At 43.1% G+C, this 25,206-nt stretch overlaps 1 protein-coding gene across 2 annotated transcripts; it reads right to left on the bottom strand.

Annotated features, from left to right (window-relative positions):
• Positions 1-3,510: 3,510 nt before the first annotated feature.
• On the bottom strand, positions 3,511-25,085 carry INTS13 (integrator complex subunit 13). 2 transcript variants are annotated; one of them, XM_058655937.1, is made up of 17 exons: positions 24,580-25,085; positions 23,528-23,763; positions 21,351-21,425; positions 19,609-19,811; positions 18,836-18,916; positions 16,913-17,003; positions 16,299-16,427; positions 14,734-14,818; positions 13,319-13,408; positions 13,037-13,144; positions 10,522-10,700; positions 9,437-9,607; positions 8,999-9,153; positions 8,491-8,721; positions 6,946-7,085; positions 4,996-5,131; positions 3,511-3,867 (listed from the first exon to the last, which is right to left on the bottom strand). In XM_058655937.1, the coding sequence occupies exons 2-17, from the start codon at positions 23,750-23,752 to the stop codon at positions 3,828-3,830; spliced, it is 2,139 nt and encodes a 712-aa protein (XP_058511920.1). In that variant the 5' UTR covers positions 23,753-23,763; positions 24,580-25,085; the 3' UTR covers positions 3,511-3,827. The 2 variants fall into 2 exon arrangements, with proteins under 2 accessions (XP_058511920.1, XP_004592687.2); XM_004592630.2 differs by having other exon boundaries at positions 13,037-13,126; positions 24,580-25,084.
• Between the last annotated feature and the right edge of the window lie 121 nt (positions 25,086-25,206).

The raw sequence follows: 25,206 nt of genomic DNA, 5'->3' as shown, positions 1-25,206 counted from the left end.
CGCGTACTCAGGCATGGGTCTCCAGACCCTGTCTGCTGGCGTGCTGGCCTCTGCCCCCCACATATCTTGAAAAAAAAGAAAAAGACTAGGTCAACTATGCTGGCACAATGGTATAGTTAACACAAATTTGGCATTAACCAGGCCCAGAATTCCTGCCAGCTATTAGCTGCTTTTCTCCCAGCCATGTAATAGTTGCCTGGGTACAATGCAACTTAGGCATTTTTATTCTTATGCAGGAGAAAAATAATATTTAATAATATATATAAACAGATAAAATCAGTTATAACTATGAATAGAGTAAAGCTGGATAAAAGGGGTTAGTACTGTAGCTCAGTGGGTAGAGCTGTCATCTGTGAGGCTGGTAGCCCAACTGGGCACGCCTTCGTATTCTAGCTGCTGCACTTCTGATCTAGCCCTACTAATGTGCCTGGGAGAGCAGCCGAGGATAGCCCAAGCCCCTGGATTTCTGTACCCACGTGAGAGACCCAGATGAAGCGCCTGGCTCTTGGCTTTGGTCTGACTGGCCATTGCAGTTATTTGAGGAGTGAACCAACAGATGGAAGATTCCTGTCTCTCCCTTTCTGTAACTCTTTAAAATTATAGAGATAAATCTTAAAAAAAAAAAGCACTGAACAGAGGGGTGAGGAGAAATCAGTGATGTTTTACACAGGGATGCCTGAACATGGGCCTGAGTGACGCGAAAAAGCCCAGCAGATATCATCCAGGGAGACCGCAGGCTAGACAGAGGGACCTGAGCGTGCCACAGGGCAGCAGGGCTTCAGAGGGTCCATGGAAAGCACAAGTGATGAGGGACCAACATCAACTTCTCTTTTGATTCCACTTCTTTGTGAAATGGTCTTGTATGCTATAGGTGTGAAGACAGCCAAGTGACTGAGCAACGAGAGGAGGCTGGTGCCAAGCCCCAGGGCAGGTGGGGCCAGTCCTGGTACAGAATTCACTGCGTGTGTGTGGCTGTCACCCTTGGTTCCTCCCTCACCTGCCAGATATACAGGATGGGACAGCATGGTGGTCTGGGCGATAGGTTCAAAAACACCATTCTGGCAGATGCTTGGAGACGTGACGTTGGGACCGAGGAGCAGAGGAAGTAAAGAAGCAGTAGGAAGGGCCCGGCGGCGTGGCCTAGCAGCTAAAGTCCTCGCCTTGAACACGCCGGGATCCCATATGGCCGCTGGTTCTAATCCCGGTGATCCCACTTCCCATCCAGCTCCCTGCTTGTGGCCTGGGAAAGCAGTCGAGGACGGCCCAATGCTTTGGGACCCTGCACCCGTGTGGGAGACCCGGAGGAGGTTCCTGGTTCCCGGCATCGGATTGGCGCGCACCGGCCTGTTGTGGCTCACTTGGGGAGTGAATCATCGGACGGAAGATCTTCCTCTCTGTCTCTCCTGCTCTGTATATCTGCCTTTGTAATAAAATAAATAAATCTTTAAAAATAAATAAATCAATCTTAAAAAAAAAAAAAAGAAGCAGTAGGAAGACGGTTGTTCTGGTCCAGGAATTCCATAGTAAGAGGTGTTTTAGATTGAGACAGTGGTGCTGGGACAGGCTGAACTAGGAACCAAATGCATTGTGAAAATGAAACCAGGAGAACTGTCTTCACAGGAAAGGGACGAGCCAGGGTGGATTCCTGTGCAGGCCTCACACCAAGGAACAGATGTGTCCATGGAGGAGCGAGAAAGTTAGAAACTAGAGCTGGTTAATCTGGAAACCAAATAATAATAATAATAGTAAATGGTGGGTGCAGGCATTTGGTGCAAGGTAGACTCTGGTTAATACTGAAAGCTGGCTGGGGTCCCTCCTCCAGCAGTGCAGTTCAAAATGCAATGCCCCTTGGGTGGGAGGTTAGGTGGGGCTTTTCCCTTTGCTTTTTTCCCTGACCCCAGATACAGGGTAAAATGATATTGATGTGGAAACAATGGTATTACCCACTTTCACCCTGTAGCCCTTGACACTCTGTTCCCTAACCAAGTAAGATTATTAAAAAATAATTAAAAAAAAAAAAAAAAAATGCAATGCCCCGCCAGCAGTCAGCTAGGGCCCCCTGCTGGTGGTTCGGAAAATTACCTCTGAGTGCAGAACACCCAAGGGATGAATCCTATTAATACTTATTATTTTTTAAGATTTTATTAATTTGGGCCTGGCGGCGTGGCCTAGCGGCTAAAGTCCTCACCTTGAACGCGCCAGGATCCCATAGGGGCGCCGGTTCTAATCCCGGCAGCTCCACTTCCCATCCAGCTCCCTGCTGTGGGTCTGGGAAGGCAGTTGAGGCTGGCCCAAACCTCATTAGGTCTGCAGACACACCTGCCAGATGCAGACTCTGTAGGTTTTTGCAGGAAACTCTGGTTTGTCAAACATTAGAGTAGATATCATCCCAGAACAGCCAGGCTGACTGCTAATGCTCACATGGAACACCAGTGCCGGTCAAGGCGTGCATTAACAGTTCTATTATGGAGTTGTGAGGAAGGTTGATGAAGGCCTATCCCGACTTTGAACAGCACTTAAATACACTGAAACCTGCTGGAGTAAATCTCGCAGCATCGATGATTCTGGGCAGATACTGTATGACAAGGACTTGTAGACATCTTGCTTGATAGCATGATTATCAATGTAAGAGAACTTTGGGTAACAATCTCTGTCCATGTACCGGAAAACGCACCTGTTCTCCACAGGGTACGTGATTCCAGTAGGAATGAATGATGAAACGTATTTACATTTTGTCCGTGGCTCTTGAGCAGTGAATCTTCAGCCCGGCCCCTCTGCAAGGGTTGGGTGGAGGCTCAAAGAGGGTCCAGGAGAGCAATATGGATGTCACCTGCTGGCATGGGAGTCAGGCTGCTGAACGCTTGCTTGAACACCAGCTCACTTGCTGAACAGAAACTACTGAGTGCATGGATCTGACAGAGAGCATTCCACTTCCTCTGATGAACACTCAAGGGAAAAATGACAAACCTACCCAACACTGAAACACACGAGACTACAACTCGAGGGAAAAACGACATGGAAACAGCATGTTTGTAGATCAGGTGGCCTGGGAAGGAGACTCATGAAGCCCTTCTGCAAACGGAACAGTAGATAAGGATCCTGTGCAGGGATCCAGACCATCGCCCTAGTAGCCTTCCTCTCCTCTAAGTCTGTGACGTCATCTCCCTGAAGCTTTCTTCCATTAGGAGAGTCAGTAGGTACTGATGCTAGCACAAAGAAAAGGCATTGTTATCCAATATAGGTAAATAGAAACTCCCCTGACTATTCTGACTCTAAACAGATGTATTCACCTGCATGCATGCAAACTAACTAAAAATGAATAAAATCAACATCTTTTTTTTTATGGAGGGGTTGGGGGAGGGGGGGAAGCACTACATAGGATGTAGACTAGCCAGCGAGTTTTTCAGAATTACCAATCTCACCTCAGGTCAAGCTTTAAAAAACTTTGGAAGGATGCTGTCAGTTGTTGTTGGGTGTCTTCTTTAGAAAGTAATACACCACCATTTTGTGTTTCAGGTATTTCAATTATTTTATTTGGCAAAGAGAAGCCTAAGAACTTTTTTTTTTTTAAAAAACACTTCCAGAGAGAACACCTTTTTAGCATAAAATAAACTTGTATGATTTGGGAGGACAAATCTCAAATGTATACTTTTAATTTATGTGCCAATTTTATAATTAGTACAAAAAGTTAATTAATTGAAATATTTTAAAAATGTAAAAACCAGTCCAGGCAACATAACTATACAATCTTGCTGTAAAAGTACTTATATCAAATTCCACCCAAAGTCCTTATGCATTATGCTACATTCAGCTCCTCAAATCATTCTTCACTGCCGACTGGCTTTGCCGTTTTCTGTCGTCTCTATCCTGAAAAATGGGAGGAGAAAACATTCATCAGCCAGCCTTAATTATCCACCTTTCCCATGATAACAGACATGAGCACTGCAGGAAAGGGCAGGCTGTGGGCCTTCTGCGGACGGGTGTGAGACGCAGCAATGTTACCAAGGTCAACGTCACGGGCTGCCACATTTCTCGCTGTTACTACTCTCCTTCTCCAAGCCAAACGAAGATCAAAGTCTCTAATATTCAGTCATTCATTTTTTTCCTTTTCCACTAAAGAAATTCCTTTGTCAATATATCTGCAGAGGATGTTTTCTAAACTACAAATTGATCAGACTTGAGATTTAGTTTATTACAAGCAATATCCTTCAAACTTCATTACTCAACAGGAAAATATTTTCTTGTACTACGGACTGAATGTTCTGATTTTTCCTTTTATCTTTCCAAAACATTGGGAGAAGTATGCTATTAAGAGAAAATATTTTCAGGGATACAATCAATATAATGAGGCCTTTTACAAGTACCAGAATGAAAGAATTCCATTTTTCTCTCCTGACAGGTAACATGTACCTATTCGTACACCATTAACACAGAACTGCTGAGGTCAGTGAGGGGCTCAGCACATGAAGCCACACGTGGGTGCCCACATTCCACATCAGAGTGCCGGTTTGAGTTCCACATGCCCCTGTGAAGGCAGCAGATGATGATCCAGGCACTTGGGCCCTGTCCACTCACATGGAAATCAAGATGGAGTTCTTGGCTCCTGGATTCAGCCTGGCTCAGCTCTGACTATCACAGGCTTCGGGGGAGTGAACCAGTGGGAACCACAGGTGGGAGATCTCTGTCAGTGTGTCTGTCAGTCTGTCTTTCCTATAACTAAGGCTTTCAAAAAAAACATTGACGGGCTCGGCAGCGTGGCCTAGTGGCTAAGGTCCTCGCCTTGATCCCATATGGCTGCTGGTTCTAATCCCGGCAGCTCCACTTCCTCTCTATCTCTCCTCCTCTCAGTATATCTGACTTTGTAATAAAAATAAAATAAATCTTAAAAAAAAAAAAAAAAAAACATTGACAACTGCTAAAGATGAGAGAGGTAGTGTTCACTAAGATGTCATACAGCCACTAACAAAACCAATCTGCACAGAAAGGAACACTCACCCATTTTCCTCTTTAAGGTGTTGATACAGTTCAGCTCTGTTATTAACAGAATTCAAACGGCCAGCAAACTCCTGGTGCTTTCTAGAATTGGCAGCATTGATTCTATTACTCCACAAGGAGAGTAAGGACACTGGCCCTGCAGTTATATGAGAAAGAAGAGAAAAAATGTAGAATAACAACAATTAGTGCAACAGCATCTTTCTCCCACTCTGCATTTCACATGTGCTCTGGGCTCCCCGAGTTCCCAGATGCCCTGCAAGGCCCACACTGGCACACAGGCTTTCCTAGTGAAAACAGCCTCAGGCTGCTGTGCCACCTCTTCCCCCAGTGTAAGGCCAAGGACTGAGACAGCTCAAAACACTTTTGAAAAAATGAGAGGAGTGTTAGAAGACTGCTAATTCATAATTTTAGGGAATAAATTGACAGTGATGATCAAATCGAAAGGGTAGAGTTATAAAAAAAAAACAAAACCCAGGGGACCGGCATGATAGCATAGTGGTTAAAGTCCTTGCCTTGAACATGCCAGGATCCCATGTGGGCGCCGGTTCTAATCCCGGCAGCTCCACTTCCCATCCAGCTCCCTGCTTGTGGCCTGGGAAAACAGTTGAGGACAGTCCAAAGCCTTGGGACCCTGCACCCACATGGGAGACCCAGAAAGAAGCTCCTGGCTCCTGGCTTCGGATCTGCACAGCACCAGCCGTTGCAGCTGCTTGGGGAGTGAATCATTGGATGGAAGATCTTCCTCTCTGTCTCTCCTCCTCTCTTTACATCTGCCTTTCCAATAAAATAAATAAATCTTAAACAAACGAACAAACAAAAAAACCCAGAAACCACTTTCCATCAACACTGTCCCAATTTCTGATCAACATACAAAGGCAATTCAGTGAAGATAGCAGTCTTCTCAAAAATGTTGGATACAAAATCTAAATATTCATTCATATATTTTTTTCGTTTCATTTTATGACACAATTTCATAGTCTTTGGGATTTCCCCAACCCCTCCCCATGCCCTCCCCCCATGGTGGGTTCTTCCACCTTGTTGCAGTATTACAGTTCAAATCCAGTTCATTCGTATTTGTAACTTCTTTTAAAAAATGGAAAATCAATCACAGATTAAGTGTAAAATCTAAAATTATAGAATTTCTAGTAGAAAACAAAAATAAGCCTTCGTGACCTTGAGTAAAGGTCTTATGTATAACACCAAAGCCACACTCTTAAAAGCCAAAATTGTATTTACTTCAAATTTTCTGTGTGGAAGTCACTGGTAAAAGGACAAACCACAGATAAGAACTTGCATCTAGAATAAAGGACTCAAAAGCCAACAGTGAGAAAACAAGGCAACTGTGTGGTCTCCCAGGTAAGCCCTCTGTGTAGCACATCAAGGAGAGCCCCCCAGCTCCAGCTAACGCACACCCTGGCAGGCAGCAGTGACGGCTCGGGTGCCTGGGTCCTTGCCAGCTGCATGGGAGACCTGGCTGGAGTTCCAGAATCTTCAGCCCCGGGACTGAACCCATTTTGAGCATTTGAAGATTGACCCAGCAGATGGACACTCTTCTTTTCGACAACGCACTTGAATGGCCTTAATATTTTCATTTACCAATATATGATTGCTACTGCATCTTCCCTAGGCTCAACAAAAAGCTCACTAGGGAGAGTCTGTCTTCAATAACCCAGCACCCAGCATAGTCCAGCACATACAGCTTTAAGTTCATCTATCAAAATTCCCCTAAATACAGATGTTACAGTTATTTTACAATGGCTTCATGGATGAATGTGACACTACTTTTTGTTGTTAAGTACTGAGAAACATATTTACTGCTTATATTTCTTAAGGCCATGGACAGAGGATCTCCTAAATAAAACCCAGGACGAGTTAGGAGCTCTCATATGTAGACAACATGAAGCGACACTGCACAGGATCCAGCAGAGCTGGGCAGGGTCTGAGATCTACCTTTAGCCTTTTCCACTGCAGGAGCTTCGTCCATCTCCACCAGGGGCTTCTTGTTGGGAGGCTCTGGGGAATCAGGCGAATCTTTGATTATCTCAGCCTCGGCCAACTCTTCTTTTCCACGTTCTAAGATTCCTTTTAATCTTTTGGAGGACACATAAATAAAATGCAGTTTAAATATTTAGCCATTTAAAAAATGTTTCAATAGACAAGCTGTCTCAGTCACTGTTCATAATGGCTAGCTGAGCTCATAAAACAGACTTGGGACTAATCAGCAACTTTAACATCAGTTAAGAGAATTTAATGAATTAAAACATTTTCCCTCTTTCTTGCATAGTAATAATGCAGTAATTCAGAAATTAGTCTGCAGAAAAATGCAAAAAAGGGTAAAAACAAGCTCAAATTCAAAAGATGAGAAATAATAGATGTTCTCAATAAATTTCACAGTGTCAATAAATTTAACTTCAAGATGTGTACAAAACACTATTTCAAATTCCAAGTAGGTTTAAAAGTTTGCTGTCATTTGTCCTACATTTGGTCTATGTACTTCGGAAATAATACATTTTTGTTGCGCATGTTAGGAGTTTAAGTCCAGGCTTTTACTCAAGCTAGGCTTTTACTGGGTTTCATCAGAGAAGAAAAACAATTTCTGTATATTCTGAGGTCTGAGTCAAATTAAACTTCTGAAGTCCAGGAGAACAAGGGTGTTTGTGTGTATGGATGACAAGCTAGGATTATCTCTGAGGCTTCTGTGTGGGTGGCGGTGAGGGTACAGAGACGGACACGTGTGATGAGGTCTGCCACCAACTCTGACTTTTTAAGGTAGATGACGGGTGCCTATTTGGTCTTCTGTTTTATATGTTTGGAATTTCCCATCATAAAAGCTCCACTTTGTTTTTAGGAAACTTAATTCAATCACACCATGAATACTGACTTAGCAGTTCACCTGCTTTTTGGCAAGGTGGCAGGAACATAGCCAGCCACCATGTTTTATGTTGTATTTCTATTTATAAGGCTTCAAAATTACTTGTTTTTCAAATGTTATCTTGATGTTTGTGTGTGTGTGTACTACAGCCTAGGGGAGGAGGGTGACTGAGGCGTGTCTGTTCCTAAGCTCACACGGCCCCGGTGCCTCCTTTTCTCACAGCACCTTCCACACCATGCTGTAATGACTGCTTCCTTGCCGTCTCAACCTCGGCACTGTAGGCTTGTCTAGGGCAGAGAACGTGCACCAAATGCCTGGCATATCCAGGTGTTTAACAACTGTATACTGAACGATGACTAAGATTACTTTAAAATTCATAAAGCATAGACTACTACTACTACATGTCATGCACGGATTTTCCAAAACTGATCAGGAAATACAAACATTATTTTTGCCCCAAACATCAAAACCCAAGATACCTTTTTATACCCAAGAAAGCTCTAGGTTGCAAGGACATTAAGACTAGAGCTGTGCAATGAGTATCCCAGGTTATGGGGAGTGGAGTGTCTACAGGCCTGGCTTGCCAGGGGCAGCATGGTGGGACATGAATGTCAACCAGTCACCTCTCTGAATCTTGCCACGGCTTTTCCTGCTCGTAATCTTTCACCGATTTCTCGGATTTGTCCTCTTTGTCCTCCCTCTTCCGTCCTCGTTTCTTCCGTTCCTCTTCCTCTGGGGGTTTGCTCCTGCACGCCATCAGACATTCCAGGACTCTGTGGTGTTTCTCCGAGTTGCCGATGTGGGCCCTGACGAGAGTCTCCAGCTCGTTCCACATGATACGGTACTGTTCATCTCTGCAGCCGAGGGGAAAGACAGCGTCCTTAGAGACAAGCTGGGTCCCAGGGAAATACCACTTGCCGTGGGTGACAGAAAAGGAAGGCACTCCACCCGGGCGTCTTTCCTCCCTCGACAGTTACTGATGGGACTCTGTTTCCGCTGCCTTGAGTGCTTTCACCTCCATCATCCACATGTGCATACCCTCACAGAAAATTCCTAAGAGACCAAGCTATCCTCAAAAACAGTATGCATCAAGTAAATGGGATGTATAGAAAGAAACAGAAAAACACCTACCTTTTAGGGCCCTTTCCCCTTGTACCAACTGTGGAAATAGGCAGAGGATCATTTTTTCTTTCCATATCAACTAAGTTGTATATTGTTTTTTGACAGTTTAACACATCTTCTTCTGTCAAAGATTCTTTCACAATAACACTGGCTAATGGGACTACCTGTTAAGATTTTTTTTTCAAAAGAAAAAAGAAAATCTGTCTTGAAAAACAGCTATCAAAGCATCTGGGAAGAACTTGCTCTACAAGATGACTTTAAAGGCCCCCGGCAAGAGCATCTGGAATTATCCCTTCACAATTTTCAATGACTAATTCTCTAACTGTAGCAAACTCACACATTGTACTCTTGGCTTGGGAAATGGCATACATTACAGACTTCCTAAGTTGTTTCTGTAAAGAACATAGAACTACTCTAGAAGAAAAGCTGAAACAACTGAATACTCACCGCTTGCATGTTGAAAATGGTGGTTTGTGAAATAATCATGGGCCAGTAACGTGTGTGTTTTTCTAACTGATCTTTTGCTCGTTCCAAAGGAATCTCGAGACTTCCATCGATTTTATATCTGGGGTCTAGAAAAGGAGTTAATCTGTTTTCCCTCATAAATTCACCAAAATCCTAATGATAACCAAATAAGATAAAATTAGAAACTGTGTCTGGCGATTCCGCTGGAGCACATGTAACAGTCTGCCTCCCTTTGCCTTCTGTTCTGGAACTTTCTCTCACATTCCCCTCCCCTTAGAGCTTTTCTCCCCTTGTTTTTGAACTTGAAACTGTCGGCTTCTATACAATGGAAAAGACAGCCTCAAAGATTAATACACTCATGGTACTTTCCCCTTTAAAAAACCCAGGAACACTCAACGCTTTATACTCCTGTATTTAACTCTTTTCTAACACGGTTTAAGGATCAGCTAATCACATTACATCAACTGGCTTACTCCAAAACTGTCTTGACACAGCATCAAAAGTTAACTCTGAATGGTGGAATTATAGGTAATTTACAAGTGTGTGTGTGTGTGTGTGTGTGTGTGTGTGTCTGTATTTTTAAGATATCCATATTATCTACACTTCTAAGATCAACACTGATATTAACTTTCCTCTTATGAAGAAAATATCAAATGTGAAAGAGAATGAGAAACTAAAATTTCTACTAAAAGCAGACATAATTTACTGGGATATCTGTTTAGACATACAAAACTGTTGTTTCAAAATAGCAGCAATTTAAACATTCAAGTTTGTTTGCCTTTTTAAGTTGCTGGAAATTAAGTTCTAACTAAAATATGAATCTATTTTCCTTCTCCCCTGAAATTTCAGTGAGTCAATTTAATCCAGAATTTTTCCCATAACATAATAAGGTAGAATATAGGGTATTAAGTAAATCCTTTGAATAATTATTACAGGACATTCACCTAGTCAAAACAACCATCTCCTCCAAAGCTCTCTTACGGCCTGGGTCTCGGCACGCAAGCAGCACTCAATGGCTATTTGCAGAATGAGGACAGACTCTAAGCGTGCAGACATGAGACTCTTACTGTAATCCGGTAGTCGGTCACTCTTCCTCCACACCCTTCACTAATGGAAGGTGGGTCTTCCAGAATGGATCGAGAACTACTAAGGACGTGCAAAAAAATCTCTCCTCCATGGCTACTAAGCATATGACTAATGACCTTAGAACCCGATTTTCGTGGTTGTTCCAATAAAACAGAACGACCTGCCAAAAGCAAAATTACATGGTCAGTGACAAAATGGGCTCTTATGCATCCCCTTAAGATTTACATCTAAAGTTCTTCATTTTCTCCCTTAATTCCCACATTTGAAGCAAAAGCACCAACTTAGCATATCTATATTTCAATTCCTAAAAATCTGGATTCTAGTAGTTTCAGTTTTTTGTTAATCATTTCAAACTTATGTAAGTGATAGTTTTCCAAAACAATTAAGGGGTTTCTGGTATAATATGTTTTGCTTCTATGGCTCATTCAAATAAGTTCATAGGAAATCTTTTCCCTAGATGTCAAAAACAACGAGCTCCTGGATAGCCCTAAGGTTATCAAAGCTACCAAGGAAGAAGACCTCAACTCAGTTCCCTTCCACACTATCCCCTCATCAGTGCTGTCACCAGAACAGTAGTTCTCAAGTCCAAACACTGTTACTATGGATTTAACTCAGTCTGACAAGGTAATTAACCTTATGATAAAGGCACACTGACTTTTAAGAAAATTCCTTTAAACATACATATACTTTAAAGGCAGAATTACAGGGAGAGACAAAGAAATCTTTCACCTGTCACAGCTGGGGATGAAGCCAGGAACTCCATCTGGGTCTCCCATGTGGGTGACAGGAACCCCAGTGCTTGGGCCATTATTTGCTGCCTTTTTAGGTACATTAGCAGAAAGCTGGACAGGAAATGGAAGAATCATGACTCAAACTGGCACTGTCATGTAAGACGTGGGGATTCCCAACCACAGCTTAATCCACTGCACCATAACAGTGCCACACAGACTCGTATCAACGGTTCTCAAACCTAGCTGATCATAAGAACTACCAAAGATAAAAGTCAGATTCAGCAGACAGTATCCAAAAATTTAAACTTGCAAAAAAAAAAAAAAAAAAATCTCCAAGCAAGAAAACCACAGCTTTAAGGTCATGTGTAACATTAAATTAATGTATCAGTGGGGCTGGCGTGGTGGGGCTGGGGGACTGGGGGTTAAGGCATCACCTGTTGCTACCTGCAGCCTACACCAACACCACAGAGCATGCGCTCTGCTTCCAAACCAGCTCCTTGGTTATGTGCCTGACAAAGCAGCAGATGATGGTCCAAGTTTTTAGATCCCTGCCATCAGCATGGGAGACGCAGGCTCCTGGCTTTGGTCTGGTCCAGCCTTGGCTATTGCGGCCATTATAGGGAGTGAACCAGTGGATGGAAGATATCTCTCTCCTCCTCTCTCTCTTGGTCTTTATCACTTCACCTTTAAATAAACACACCCTATTAAAGAAGTAAATGTATCTGCAATAAAGATACAGGAATGGGCATTGTGGCAGAGCAGGTGAAGCTGCTGCTTGGGAAGGCAGCGTCCCATATGGGAGTACCAGTTGTGCTATTTCCAATCCAGCTCCCTACTATTACATTCTGTGAAGCAGTGAATGATAGTCCAAGTGACTGGACTCCTGCTGCCCACATGAGAAACCGAGATGGCACCAGCCTGGCTTAGGACTACCACAGGCATCTGAGGATTGAGCCAGCCAATGGAAGATTTGTCTCTGTCTTTCCCGGCATCCTCCTCTCCTCCTCCCCTCTGTGCTGCTCTTGTTTCCAGGAGATGAAAAGGCACAGTGCTCAGGAGAAATAAGTTCCTTACGCAATTTAAAATCAATGGACTGAGGCTGATGCAATGACGTAGCACGTAAAACCACAGCCCGTGATGCCAGCATCCCATGCTGGGCACAGGTTTGAATCTTGGCTGTTCCCCTCTTAATCTAGCTTCCTCCTAATGGTCTGGGAATAGCAGTGGAAGACTGCACAGTGTCTGGGCCTGTTATCCATGTGATTGATCTGGGGGAAGTTTCTGGCTCTCGGCTTCAACCTGATCCAGCCCAACCACTGCAGACACTGGGGGAGTGACCCAGCAGAGGGAAGATCATACTCTGTCTTTTTTCCTTTCTCTCTGCAATTCTTTCAGATAAACAAATAAATCTTCAAAAATAAATGAACAAATCAATAAATAAAATTCAACGGGCCAACACAAATGATCTCTATTAGTCCAGTTTCCAAAATCACAATTTAAACGATAAATGCTTTTTTTAACTTTAAAACTATATTGCATAAAACTTTCTTAGATACAATGAGTTAAAGTAAGAATGGAATCATTCTTTTTCTTTACTTAAGTAAAACTGTTAAAGGAAATTTGCAATTATGGAGTTTAACATACATTTTTGTCAGACGGAAGTTAAGACCTTTATAAAAAAAAAACAGCTTTCCAGAGTTCATATTCTCATAAGTGATTTCACTTGCAATGATTTCAGTGAAAACAATTAAATGATGCAAATTACCATTCAGAAGAAAATTGGTAAGGCAGGAGGAAGGTCTACTGTTTACATCTACAGGTGATATCCGGTAAGCGCCAGTACAATAGTGCAATTCTGAAATAGAAGAAAACACTAATTTGAAAGAATATAAGGAAATATTATCACAATTATCTGGGAAAAATAAAGTTTGTTACTGGGTTTCTGAAACAATGAAAAAATTCAACACTTTATATCATGCTCTCCATACAACACTTTCAAGAATTTGTTGATTTAATCTTTTTCGTGCCATTACTTTTAAATACCTACCAATGTTATTTGTCCTTGGTGTGCACCATTTCAATGTTATTGTTTCTTTAAATGGACCTTCTCGACTGCTGCCACCTGAGTGGGAATCACCTTGAAAAGTATGTCAGAGAAAAGCAACATCACTCAATAGGTTTCCAACTTCAAATAATTTACACAAGATTTCTAAGAGTTCAGGTTCTGTAAGAAAAATATCCATTATTATAAAGTCCTTAGAAAAACAGCAGAGTACGGGCATTAGCTACGATCAAAACAAATCCACAATTTCCCCCCATCAAATAATTTAATCCATGGTCACTACACAGAAAATCAATAGCAAATATTTTAAAATTTCAAGCAGCTACAACTATTCCCCTGTGCAGACACCATTAATGATAAACTAACATGGTTAAGGGCCCCAAGTTGAAGGAACTCAGAAAACTCATCACTTGCCACCTGCTCTGTGTCCCCAGATCACTCTGATCCCACTCCACATTGGCATTCTGTCCATGGTATCCATGTGTGGAACATACAACCACAGGTCAGACTAAAAAACATTTCAAACTGTATTACCAAATATTTTTGGACATTCTTCTCAAGTTCTAAAAAGAAACATTTAAAAAAAGTGATTAAAGTCTAAAAAAGTTCTTGAGAGTTTTCATGTCAACGTTTAATGTCAAGCACTGTATTCCCTTTTTTAATCAATAATATATCTATTATCATAAGGGATTTTTTCCTATTGGAAGCTCTTTAGAATAGCTTCAAGACAACTGGCTCATGAGTATACTTCTGAGTGGATGCATTCAACATGAACAAGTCAGCCAACTTACTCCCTTGACAGGATGGATTCACAAACACGTAACCTGATGTCAGAGCTGAAAGACTTCTAAAATCACCTTCAAATCTTGAATGTCACTGCAGTATAAGACTAGATGGGACACCACAATTCCTCCACTCCAGCTTCTTTAACTTGCCAAAACAAAACTCTACTCCAGGAGCATGCAGGGCATGTCAGCTGGTGGCAGAGTTCCCACTAAAACTCTCTCTGAGCCTACACTAAGCTGTTGTAGGAACCATGGTTTTAGAGCACAGACCTGCTGGCTGAGATGGTTCATAGAGTGGATTAACATTTTAAAATGTGTACCTGGACTGGATGGTCAAGGCCAATTCTCTTACACCTGCTCTAGTTCCCTTCCTTTCTCAAGGTCACCTGCCTTCGGAAGAGAAACTCCAGCAGGAGTATGAAAGAACTCACAAGCCTGTGCAACCCAGGCCTGGCTCTCCCCGTGTTTTCTGAGCTCAGTCTTTCCCAGAGTAAACACTACAGAGCTCCATGGCCAGCGGCAGATGAAACCGCCAGAGAAGTTGCAGTAGAGCCAATCACGTGTGGTGCTGAGGCCTTCTCAGGGCTGAGCCTCACACAAGGTCCTTGGGCTTACCACTCTTCAGGAAGTCTACGTGTGCGTCTTTGTGATGAAGCAGCTCTACATCGTAGTTGGCAGATGTGTTGGCATGCTGTTCTTCCTTGAAGCAAAATTTAGAGCATTTAAAACCTGCTTCTGCTTCCAAAATAATGAAATTAATCATTCATCTCGTTTTTCTATTGACAGATCAAATACATTTGATGATACTCAGCAAAAAAGATAGAAAGTTTTACTCAGTAACTAATCTATTTAAAGATGCAAGAGTTTTCCACAGTAGTATGAACTTTGTTTCAAAAAACTACTGTCTATAAAGGTAATAAAGTAGTTAATGATTTGAGTATATTATGTCTGAAATAACAATGACAAATCCAGAAACTGGAAATTTTTGACTCCAGAGTACTGACTTGCCAGTGCTTTTTAATATATATGCAGGAATATAACTGAAGTATTTTAGATTAAAGTGGAATTAGCTGTTAGAAAGAAGAAATAGCATCTTTAAATACTTACAGTGAATTAGCAAATACCAATTAAATAAAATAGCCAATACAAAGTAATAAACAAGTTTAGTAACTTGTTTTCACAAAATAATAATAGGCAATTCAACATAACCTAATTACCAAAAGGACAAATTGCAGAGTCACACCGGTAGCACACAGATGCTGAGTTTAACAAACAAGTTATCTGCTACCCTCAGAGGAATTGCCTCATAATTCACAGAACGATACACACTCCTAAGTGCCTGCTATTTTACTTGTTAACTGCTTCTGCACTCTAACGGCTCTATAAAGTGATTCTAAAATAACTAGTGAAGAATCAGCAAAGGGTACTGGGAGGAAATTAATGAAAGGATCACATTTCTCATGCAACTTAGCTTTCATAATACAGTAAAACTGAACTATATAAAAAGAAGCCAACCTTTTTTTTTTTAAGCTACATGGCTACTCTATTTTTAGATACAATCAAATTACTTAAATTCAACAGTGCTCAGGAATATCCATTTAAAGTGTCCCATGGGAAAGGTTTTGCACTGATCCAAGACAGTATAAGGATTATACTTGTACAATGACAATGAACAGGTGGCAACAGATTCCTGAGAAAAATCTATTAGTAAAACATACAATTCGCACCTATGGTTTTCAGCTACAGAGTAATAAACTAACTTAAAACTATGATTTGTTTTTCCCTCTTTTAGCTATGAACATTACTGGACAAGTAATAGCAAAGATATAAGCAATACGATACATTAAAATATGCAAAGTAAGTAAAGTTTAGTAACACAGCTGGCAGGAAAAGAATCACAGAAAAATAACAGATTGTATCTTAATCAAAATGAGAACATAATTTTTAAAATTTCATGTAACACGTTCTTATTGGAAAGAAGCACACAGCATTTTGTTCTGTGATCCTTCTTTGCTGCTTTTCATTTTTTACTGACCTGGTCAAAGACACTGAATGTGGGCTAGCAAAACAGAAAATGCAATATGGGAAGAAAAAGTAAAGGTTCAATTAAAAGAAATAATACACGTCAAACAAATATTTCAAAAGCGAAGAAAACTTTCAAAACAGCAAGAACTGCCTACCTTCATTGGGATGTTTGTGATAGTGGTTGAAGCCAAGTCGAAATGCTGCTGTACTAAAATATTCAGCTTGGTAGCCAGATGCCGCCCCGCACGGACACTGTGAACCTCGCTGCTTAACACTGGGGACAACTACAGGCAGGCACGCAAGAAAAGTAGCTTATCAACATTAATTCATGGTCACGGAGTGCTTCCTATTTTACCATAACCTCTACAAATTAAGTATTTTTAAATTTTAGAATATGAAAAAAGAAACCAAAAAGGTCCAGTAAATAATGTACAAAATTAACTTATTATTGAAGGATATTTGTAAGAATGTACTGCTTTTCTAATAGGAAAAACAATTATTAAGAGAATAAAACAATGAAAGTAATGGAAATTTGGAAAACAGCACAAACTGAGTTGTTCTGAAACTCCTTATTAAAATAAACAAATGTGACAGGCAAGCCAGACAGACATTTTAAACTCTACAGCAATGCAAAGATCCAACTTCTTGCCATCTAAGGTTTGAAAAGAAAATATTCACTGACAAGAAAATATTGGCCATGTGATTATTTCAAAACTAACTTGTCAACATTCATTGTGAACAAGCCCCAGTATCTTTTTTCTGTTTTTACCTCTTTTTTAGGACGGTCAGATACTAGGCTGTCTTCACCAACTGGGTAGGTATGTATCAAAACCAGCTCACATTTTTGAATCTGCATGAGACTTAAAGAAAAATGTCACTTAAAAAAGTAAGAATGGACAGTGTTTGAAAAAATTCAGGCAGGCAAATTACTAAAATCTTTACATACTACCACACTGCAATCCTACCATCAAACACTTTTAGCTCAAAAACCAAACATTTAGAGTATATAACTGCTGTACATGTTATACATAATAAACAAACTTAATTTAAATGCAAAAATGGTATTTCCTTGTGTTTGCAGCATAACAACAAACATTCTTATAGAATCAAGCATAATTTTCAAAAGGTAATTGCCACACAGAAAAATGAATACATTATGTATTAATTTTGTTTATATTCATTGTTTTTAAGGACAAAAGTCAGACAATTTCAAATATTACCTATGATTGGTTATTTACAATAAAGTATTTGAACTGGTAAATTTTCCTCCAATTTTAAATTTTGAAATTTCCAGAACTACAGAAAAGTTGAAAGTACTATTCAATGAGCACCTGCACATCCTTCCCCTGGATTCACTGTTACTTTTGGTATCTCTACCTCCCACTCCGCTCTTTAAATTGCACAAGTCTCAGGACACAGCGTCTATTCCCAAATATTTCAACATGCCTCACCTACTGTCAAATGATATCAATAGGCCATTCAAAAAAAGAACTACTCTATGAAAGTGTCCAAAACCTCTCCTTATCAGCTATACCATGCTAAGACACACATACCTGGTCCCTGCCACTGGTTCCCAGTATGCTAGGAGCATCTTTTGCTGTATTTAGTCTTTGACCTCAGTTAAAGATCCTTTGCAATTTCCTGGGTGACAGGAACATCCTGTATTGCAATGAAGCAGCCCTTAGTGGGTTCCTTAACAGCCACTGGGAGAGAGCTGATCTGATCACCACCATGACCGAACTAGCCTTCAGTTCCACCCCACTATCTCCAGGGAGCAGGGCAGCTGCAGAAGGAATGGGCTTCAGTCACACTGACCACAGAAGGTTCTGTGAAAATCCCTCAAGTTAAAGCTCAGAGCTCCCAAGTGGGTCGACATAGGCACATGTCCCAGCTCCCCACGGATGGAGGATTCTGCACCTGCTGCTGTTCCAGACCGCACTCCAGGTGCCTTTGCACGCAGCTGGTAATCGGATGTTTTAGTGTCAACTGGTAAGCGACTTCACTGAGTCCCATAGGCTGGCACCACAAATCAGCCCTCATGAGGCGGCTGTGGAAGCTGAGGCAGAACTACACGGGTAACCTGGAGAGCCACTCTGCAGGTCTGACAATCTTTGGAGACTGAGCTCTTAATCTGTGGCATCTGCACTGACCTTAGGAAGTTAAGTGTCATAGCTGAACTACTGGTACCCAGAAAGTTGGACAATTCGGATGTGAGAAAAACCCACATATCTGGTTTATACATTAAGCACTGGTACTGAGGAGAAAAAGCTTTCCTTTTCAGTAGGCTTTTCTCTTTTCTAGCTTAAAAAAAAAAAAAAACCTTCACATAATGCAGTTAATTGCTATTTTATGTTTTGATTAGTACAAACTGAATAATGCCACCAATAATATATGTGTTTTCCAAATTGGTAGCACAAACTTTGAAAATTTCCAGGACAAATAACACATTATAAATTTATCTAATAGTCTCTTCAGATCATTTTCCTTATGCGGAAAGAAGTAGAATTTTACAGTGAAAGGGAAAATAAAAATAGAAATTTTCCAACCACACATACTTTCTTGACCAACTGGCTGAGTAGGTAGAGAATTGAAAAGTATGTTACACATCACTTTGAAATTATTGAAAACAACTATAATCAAACACACATAACCACAAAGCCGAACATTCACTTCACGTTTGGGTTAAACTCACTGATCTGAATTTGCAGCAAGCTTGTTATGTTCATGAATTGTTTCCTGGACGCAATCTTCAAGCATTCGTACGTGACTATCACTGCAGAGAAACAAAAGATACAGCAGACTTAAAAGAATGAACTGCAACAGGAAAACATCAAATCAACAATGAGCTGTGTGGCACTGCCTTTGGGGTGCTTATTCACAATACTGAAAAACTAGTTGGAAAGCTGGTAAGGAAAAGAACAATCAAATGAGGCGGTGGGCACATGAAATACAGGCTAAGTCACGGCTTAGGACCCCCATATCCCAATCAGAATACCTGGTTCCAGCTGCAGCTCCTCCACTTTTAACCCAGCTCCCCTTGGAGGCCCCAGACGACAGCTTAAGTATTTGAGACTCTGTCATCTGCCAGGGGACCCAGATTGACTCTGGGACTCCTGCCTTCAGTCTGCCCTGGCCCTGGCTGCTTCAGATACTTGGGAGGCAAACCAGATAACAGATGATCCCACATCCTCCTCTCTGCAACTCTCTCTGACCCCCTATGTCTCTCAAAGAAAATGAAAATGGATAGAAATTCAGGACTTACACAATAACAATAAACATTTTTATTGCAAAGAGTCTTTATTTAAAAATTAGAAAAAAATAGCCTCAGTATTAATAGGGGAAAAAAGAAATTGGAAAGGACACTACACCCAAATGTTTACACGCTGTTCCTAGTTTTTTTTATCAACACTGGAACAGGATGCTGACATGTCCCTGGTAGAAAGGGTGTTGTCAAGGTTGCCCCACCTTTTCGCATTGGTGATACAGATGATCCGTCCTCTATTCCCCACACGCTCTGCGTTCTCCATGAGCAGAGTGCGAGCCTCGTGCTGGTACTCGGTTATCTTGCACAGGGTTTCCACTGCTGCCACGAGACCATGCAGGATGCTGCAGCACTCTGGGTCAGCCCGAGGATTAGGAGGCCCAACGGCAGCTAAGGCTGCCATCAGCTAGGCAAAAGGAAAATAGTGATGGTGACCAAAGTGTACTCAAGTTGGACAAAACCATAATAAGAAAATGACAGTCATGTATCTGTCAGATATGGACACAAACATTTGCAAAGCATTTTGCAAAATCTAGACCCTTTTGTGATAAAAACAAAAAACACTTTTAAAGATTTATTTATTTTTAATGGAAATGCAGATGAGATTTACAGAGAGAACATCTTTACATGTTCCAACTTCTGTTCAAGTGGACTTAGCCACCAGAACTAAACCCATCCAAAGGCAGGAGCCAGGAGCTTCTTCCAGGTCTCCCATGTGGGTGCAGGGTCCCAAGGCTTTGGGACATTCTCAACTGCCTTCCCAGGCAGCTGGTTGGGAAGTGGGGCGGGCAGGATTAGAACTGGCACCATATGGGATCCCAGCACGCTCAAGGCAAGGACTTCAACCGCTAGGCCACTGTGCCAGGCCCAGGCCCACATAATTTAAACTAAAACAGCCCAGTGTGGCTGGTGGTGATTGTACTGCACAGCCAACTACAGAAAGACTCAGTGCCACTCTGTCCAGTGGATGTTGATATCAGAGGGCTGCCCCCCAGGGGCAGGGTACACAGTTGCTACAGTGTTTCTCCAGGGACCCTGAAGTGACAAGATGTGCCAGCCCTGGCTTCCCAAGGCTCCGTGAAGGAACCAGCTGCACAGTCCAGGTGAAGCCCCGTCAGCAAAGCCTGCTGCCTGGCGCACCGATTTTCCAGTCTTCTGCGCAGTACGTTGCTTTTTAAGACCACATAGCCCAACAGCAGCAGGCATTTTGGAGAAGCCTCAACACGAAAAGAACTCTTGGGAACACCAAGAGATCAAAACAAAAACTTCAAATAAACCATAATGAATAGCCTCAGGTAAAAAATTATACCCATGGAACAAGAAAAAAAGAACAAAAGCAGATATAATCAGGATGTAAGTGAAAGTTCTTGGAAATCAAAAATACAACCAATTACAAAGCTCCGTATAAGGGCTAAAAGGCTCAAAACGCAGGACAGTGAGATGGTTACAGAGAAAATGTGCTAGAACACGAACCCGGAAGGAATAGGAATTAGAACATTAGCAAAGAAAAAACCCAGGAAAATTTTCCTAAAGAACCAATGCAGAAAGATCAACAAGACACATCCCTGACAATTTCCAGAACATAAAGGCCCCCCACCCCCGCCCTGCTCAGTCGGGCTCTCCAACACGCGGTTCAACCACCCAGCATCCTCTGTGGAAATATCCTAGGGCGGGTGGTGAGGCATAGGGCAAGAGAAAAGGAAACAAGAAATTTACACAAGGAAATCATCAGCCTTACCCAGAGCCATTGCTGTGACACTTAGTGTGGATTTTATAATGCAAATATCGGATTATGAACCAACCCAACAATTCTGAATGTTACTTACACTTTAAAACTATAGACAAATACTGTCTGTACATACAAAACAGGTGTTTTAATCATTACAAAACAAAACTATTGCATTTAGATAATTAAAAAAAAAAAAAGCTCACAACCTAAACATACCTCCTGCAGGTTTTGGTCTTCTTGAGTCCAGGAATTTAAAACGTGAGCTCCAGAGTCACTCACAATGAAATTCACCTGACAGATAACAAAGGGACAATCAGAGTTCAACTGTGATTTCACTCAATCATACCCACTTCTGCAACGATGGGTAGCTTCTCCCAGTGGTTTGTGGGTGATTGATTCATTCATTCTACAGTTGTGGAATGCTCATTCAGGCCAGGAGCTAATCTTGGCAGTGGGGCTAGGGAATACAGTGATGAGTAAACACACTGCCACTCACAAGGCCAGGGGTGGGGGCAGAAGCCCAGGGTGTGGCGTGTCCTCCAACAAGGTGCAGGGGAAGAATACAAACAAATAAATGAACCAGGTGACTATGGAGAGTGGTAAGGGCTATGAAAACCTAAGCTGGTGAGCTGGGAGCTGGTCCGAGATGAGCTCTCTATCTTCAGGTGGAAAGTTCAGGCACAGCCAAGGGCAAAAGCTGTTTGGGCACAGGAGGCAAGCTCCAGCAAACAGGCAGTGGCTGAACTGCACCAAAAGTCAAGTAAAGGATTGTGGCTCCATTCTAAGTGCTAAAATGCAAATTTAAAAATATTATAGAGTAAAATGATCACAAGGAACACACTAAACATTATCAAATAACATGAATTTTGTTTCCTTTTTTGGAGGATGGGGCTATTTACTTATTTTCTTTGCACAATAAGATCTAATCCATGTTATTTTTGTCCTGTAACCTATGAAACACTAATTTTACTCCCCTAAGGAAAAAGAATTGATAATTGGTCTTCTCTCTCAAAGGTTATCTGACAGGGATATTTTTACTTGGATTATCTCACTTAAACAGTAAGAAAGCAGGTGTTATGTTTACAGGGGAGGAAAGAGAGTGGACAGATTAATAAACATGATCCAACTCCCACACTGGTAGTAAGATGCCAGGATTTACACCAAAGCCTGGGCCCCAAATCCCCAGTATCTCTCCTTTCATACTTTTTACACGACACAGAAGGCACAGAAAGAGGATTTAGGTCTTCATGGGAAGTCCACCTGCACGCCTAAGAGGAACTCTGAACGTCGACCTTCGCTGCTGCTGTCTTGGCCAGTCTAACCATGAGCCAGGTCCCAGCCCACACTGCTGCCCAAGAGAAAGCAAATCATCTCCTTTTAGCTGGGCAGGTGATGATCCCCAAAACAAAACACCCGAGAGACTGAAGCTGAAGACAACTCAAGTATTGGAATTTCTTTCAAGTGTCAATTTCCCATCTTACTGATAAATCATTCCTAAGAAGGTTTCTTCCCGAGATGGCTAAATTCTACAGCAGTCTGGTTTCTGCTCACTCAAACTGCAAGGAGCTGGCCGGCACGGTTTCAAACGCTGGCTTTGCCTCTCGCTAATTGTGGGATTTAGGACAACTTTCTTCTCCTGCCCTGTTTCTGCACTGCCAGCATGGTCGTACAAACCCAACCGATGCCCAGCCAGTACTCACCAGCAGATCCCACCTAGGGCCTCCCTGCATCCTGCTGCCATGTCCGCCAGCAGCTCTCAGGGGTCAGGGCTGCCCCATGCTGGCCATTGCCCCAACAATGCCAATACCCACCCCAGAGCATATCTGTGAGAATCAGGGGAATGTTCACACACGTCCAGTCCTTTGGAACATACCTGGCCTGGAAGCTTTCAAAAGTTGCTAGCTGGGCCCGGCGCGATAGCGTAGTGGCTAAGTTCCTCGCCTTGCATGCGTCAAGATCCCATATGGGCACCAGTTCTAATCCCGGTGATCCCACTTCCCATCCAGCTCCCTGCTTGTGGCCTGGGAAGGCAGTTGAGGACGGCTCAAAGCCTTGGGACCCTGCACCCGCGTGGGAAACCCGGAAGAGCTCCTGGCTTCAGACAGGCTCAGCTCTGGCCACTGCACTCACTTGGGGAGTGAACCGTCGGATGGAAGATCTTCCTCTCTGTCTCTCCTCCTCTCTGTAAATCTGCCTTTCCAATAAAAATATATAAATCTTTTAAAAAAAATTGCTAGCTATTACTACTATTATTATTGGCTCCATTATGTTCATCCCAGAGGATGGATCCATGTACACAGTAAATGACCAGTCCTAAATCTACAGTAAATTTACATTAAAAAAAAAGGGGGGGTATTTACGCAGCTGAGTTCATCCACAAAGCCACAACTCACCAGTTTCTTGAAGGGAAATATGTCATACATTATCCTGCAGTACTCCATGGAGGATTCCACGGAGCAAGTCCACAGGGATTTCGATATGGGGGCCAGGGGGATGATGCCTTGGGTCCTGTTTTTCACCAGCATGTCGAACTCCACGTGCTGCCTGCAGGACTCCGACATGTAGGGGCAGTGATCCACCACAAACACCGTCTTGTGAGACTCCGAAAAAATCTTCATTTTGCGTCAACCTGTGTGTGGGGGGAAAAACATTAACCCAATCTGTACCTCCAGTAGGGAAGGACGTGAAAGAGAAGGGAAACCTGCCCAACAGGAGACAAGAGTCACAGGCTGGGAACAGACCCGGGACGCGCTACACCCTGGTGCCATGCTAACTCCTGCACCAGGCATACCACTCTGCCTCTGAAATGAACTTAAACCTGCAGAAGAAAACACATTTTTCTTCAACACATAGTTGCGTCTGACTGCCTTCCTTCCACGCACCAAACCTCACAAATGACAAACTACTCTTCAAACCCAATCCGTGATCCTGTTCACTGCCGTCAATCTTGGGGATCCCCAAGCTGGCAACGGAGCCTTCCCTTGCAAACAAATCAAGCCCAAACAAACAAAACACATCTGACGACTTAAAAAAAGAAAAGAAAAGAAAAGAAAAGAAAAGAAAAGAATGGGGAGGGACGGGGAGGGAGGTGGAAGTGGGGAAGAATTGACAGGAAAGAGAGTGACAGCAGAAGGAAAAGTCCCAAAGCGGGTCTCCCCCGGGAGCTTTGGGGACACTGAACCTGCCACCATGCGCCTGGAAGCCAGGAAGCACTTGGAACAACTTTTCCGTCGCCTACTGAGACCTTCCTCCTTGGAGAGGCACAAGTGCTCATTACAACGAACCGACCGACCCGTGTGGGCACCCGGGGATTCCATGCTCCCCCGACCCCACCCCCGGGCCCACCCTTCCCTCTGGGGCGCTGCAGGGTGGGGGTGGGAGGCAGGGTGCGGAGTACAGGGCGAGCCGGGAGGGAAGACCTGAGAGGATCAAGGTTTTCGCTTACTTTTCGTGCCTGGTCCCAGCAGTGAAAACCGCACGGAGGCTAACGGACCACACAGCCTCCCCACCCTGCAAAATGCTTGCGGGCTGCCTGGGTAAGATTTAGAGCGCGATCGGGAGCGCCTGGCACCCAACACTGGGCACTGCGCTGCACACACTCATCTCCCGGCACGCCGGTCCCGATTCAAGGCCTCCCGGGCGCGGAGGCGCGGGCACGCGCTCACAGCCGCGCGCGCGTGCGCACTGCGCGCCTCCACCGTCCCGCTCCCACAGGAAGAGGGCGGGGCCCCAGCGGGGAAAAAAAAAACGCCCCCCACCCCTCAAGGTTTTCTACCCGCTAATTTTCCCAGTCACCCATTGGGATGAAGGATCCGGGAAACCTGAATGCCTCCCCCAACGGCGAAGTATCGACCACAGCGCCGCTAAAGCAGCCACGACCCGCCCCTAACCGGTTACGGACCACCCGCCCGATCGCCCCTTCTCGGTCTCTGTCTCTCCACCTAGGCCGGCTTGCCCGGAAAAACTCGCGAGATCTTACGAGAGGCCGGCCGAGAGCCGGGCAGAGCATCACTAGGGAGGGACCTAGCGAGGCCCCGCCCCTACGGCTCGTGCCAGCCTGCGAGTGGCCGGC

Source organism: Ochotona princeps, chromosome 27, assembly GCF_030435755.1.
Source record: "Ochotona princeps isolate mOchPri1 chromosome 27, mOchPri1.hap1, whole genome shotgun sequence".
NCBI lineage: Eukaryota > Metazoa > Chordata > Mammalia > Lagomorpha > Ochotonidae > Ochotona > Ochotona princeps.
The sequence above is the reverse complement of the archived record's forward strand: the minus strand, read 5'-3'. Positions and strand labels throughout refer to the sequence as shown.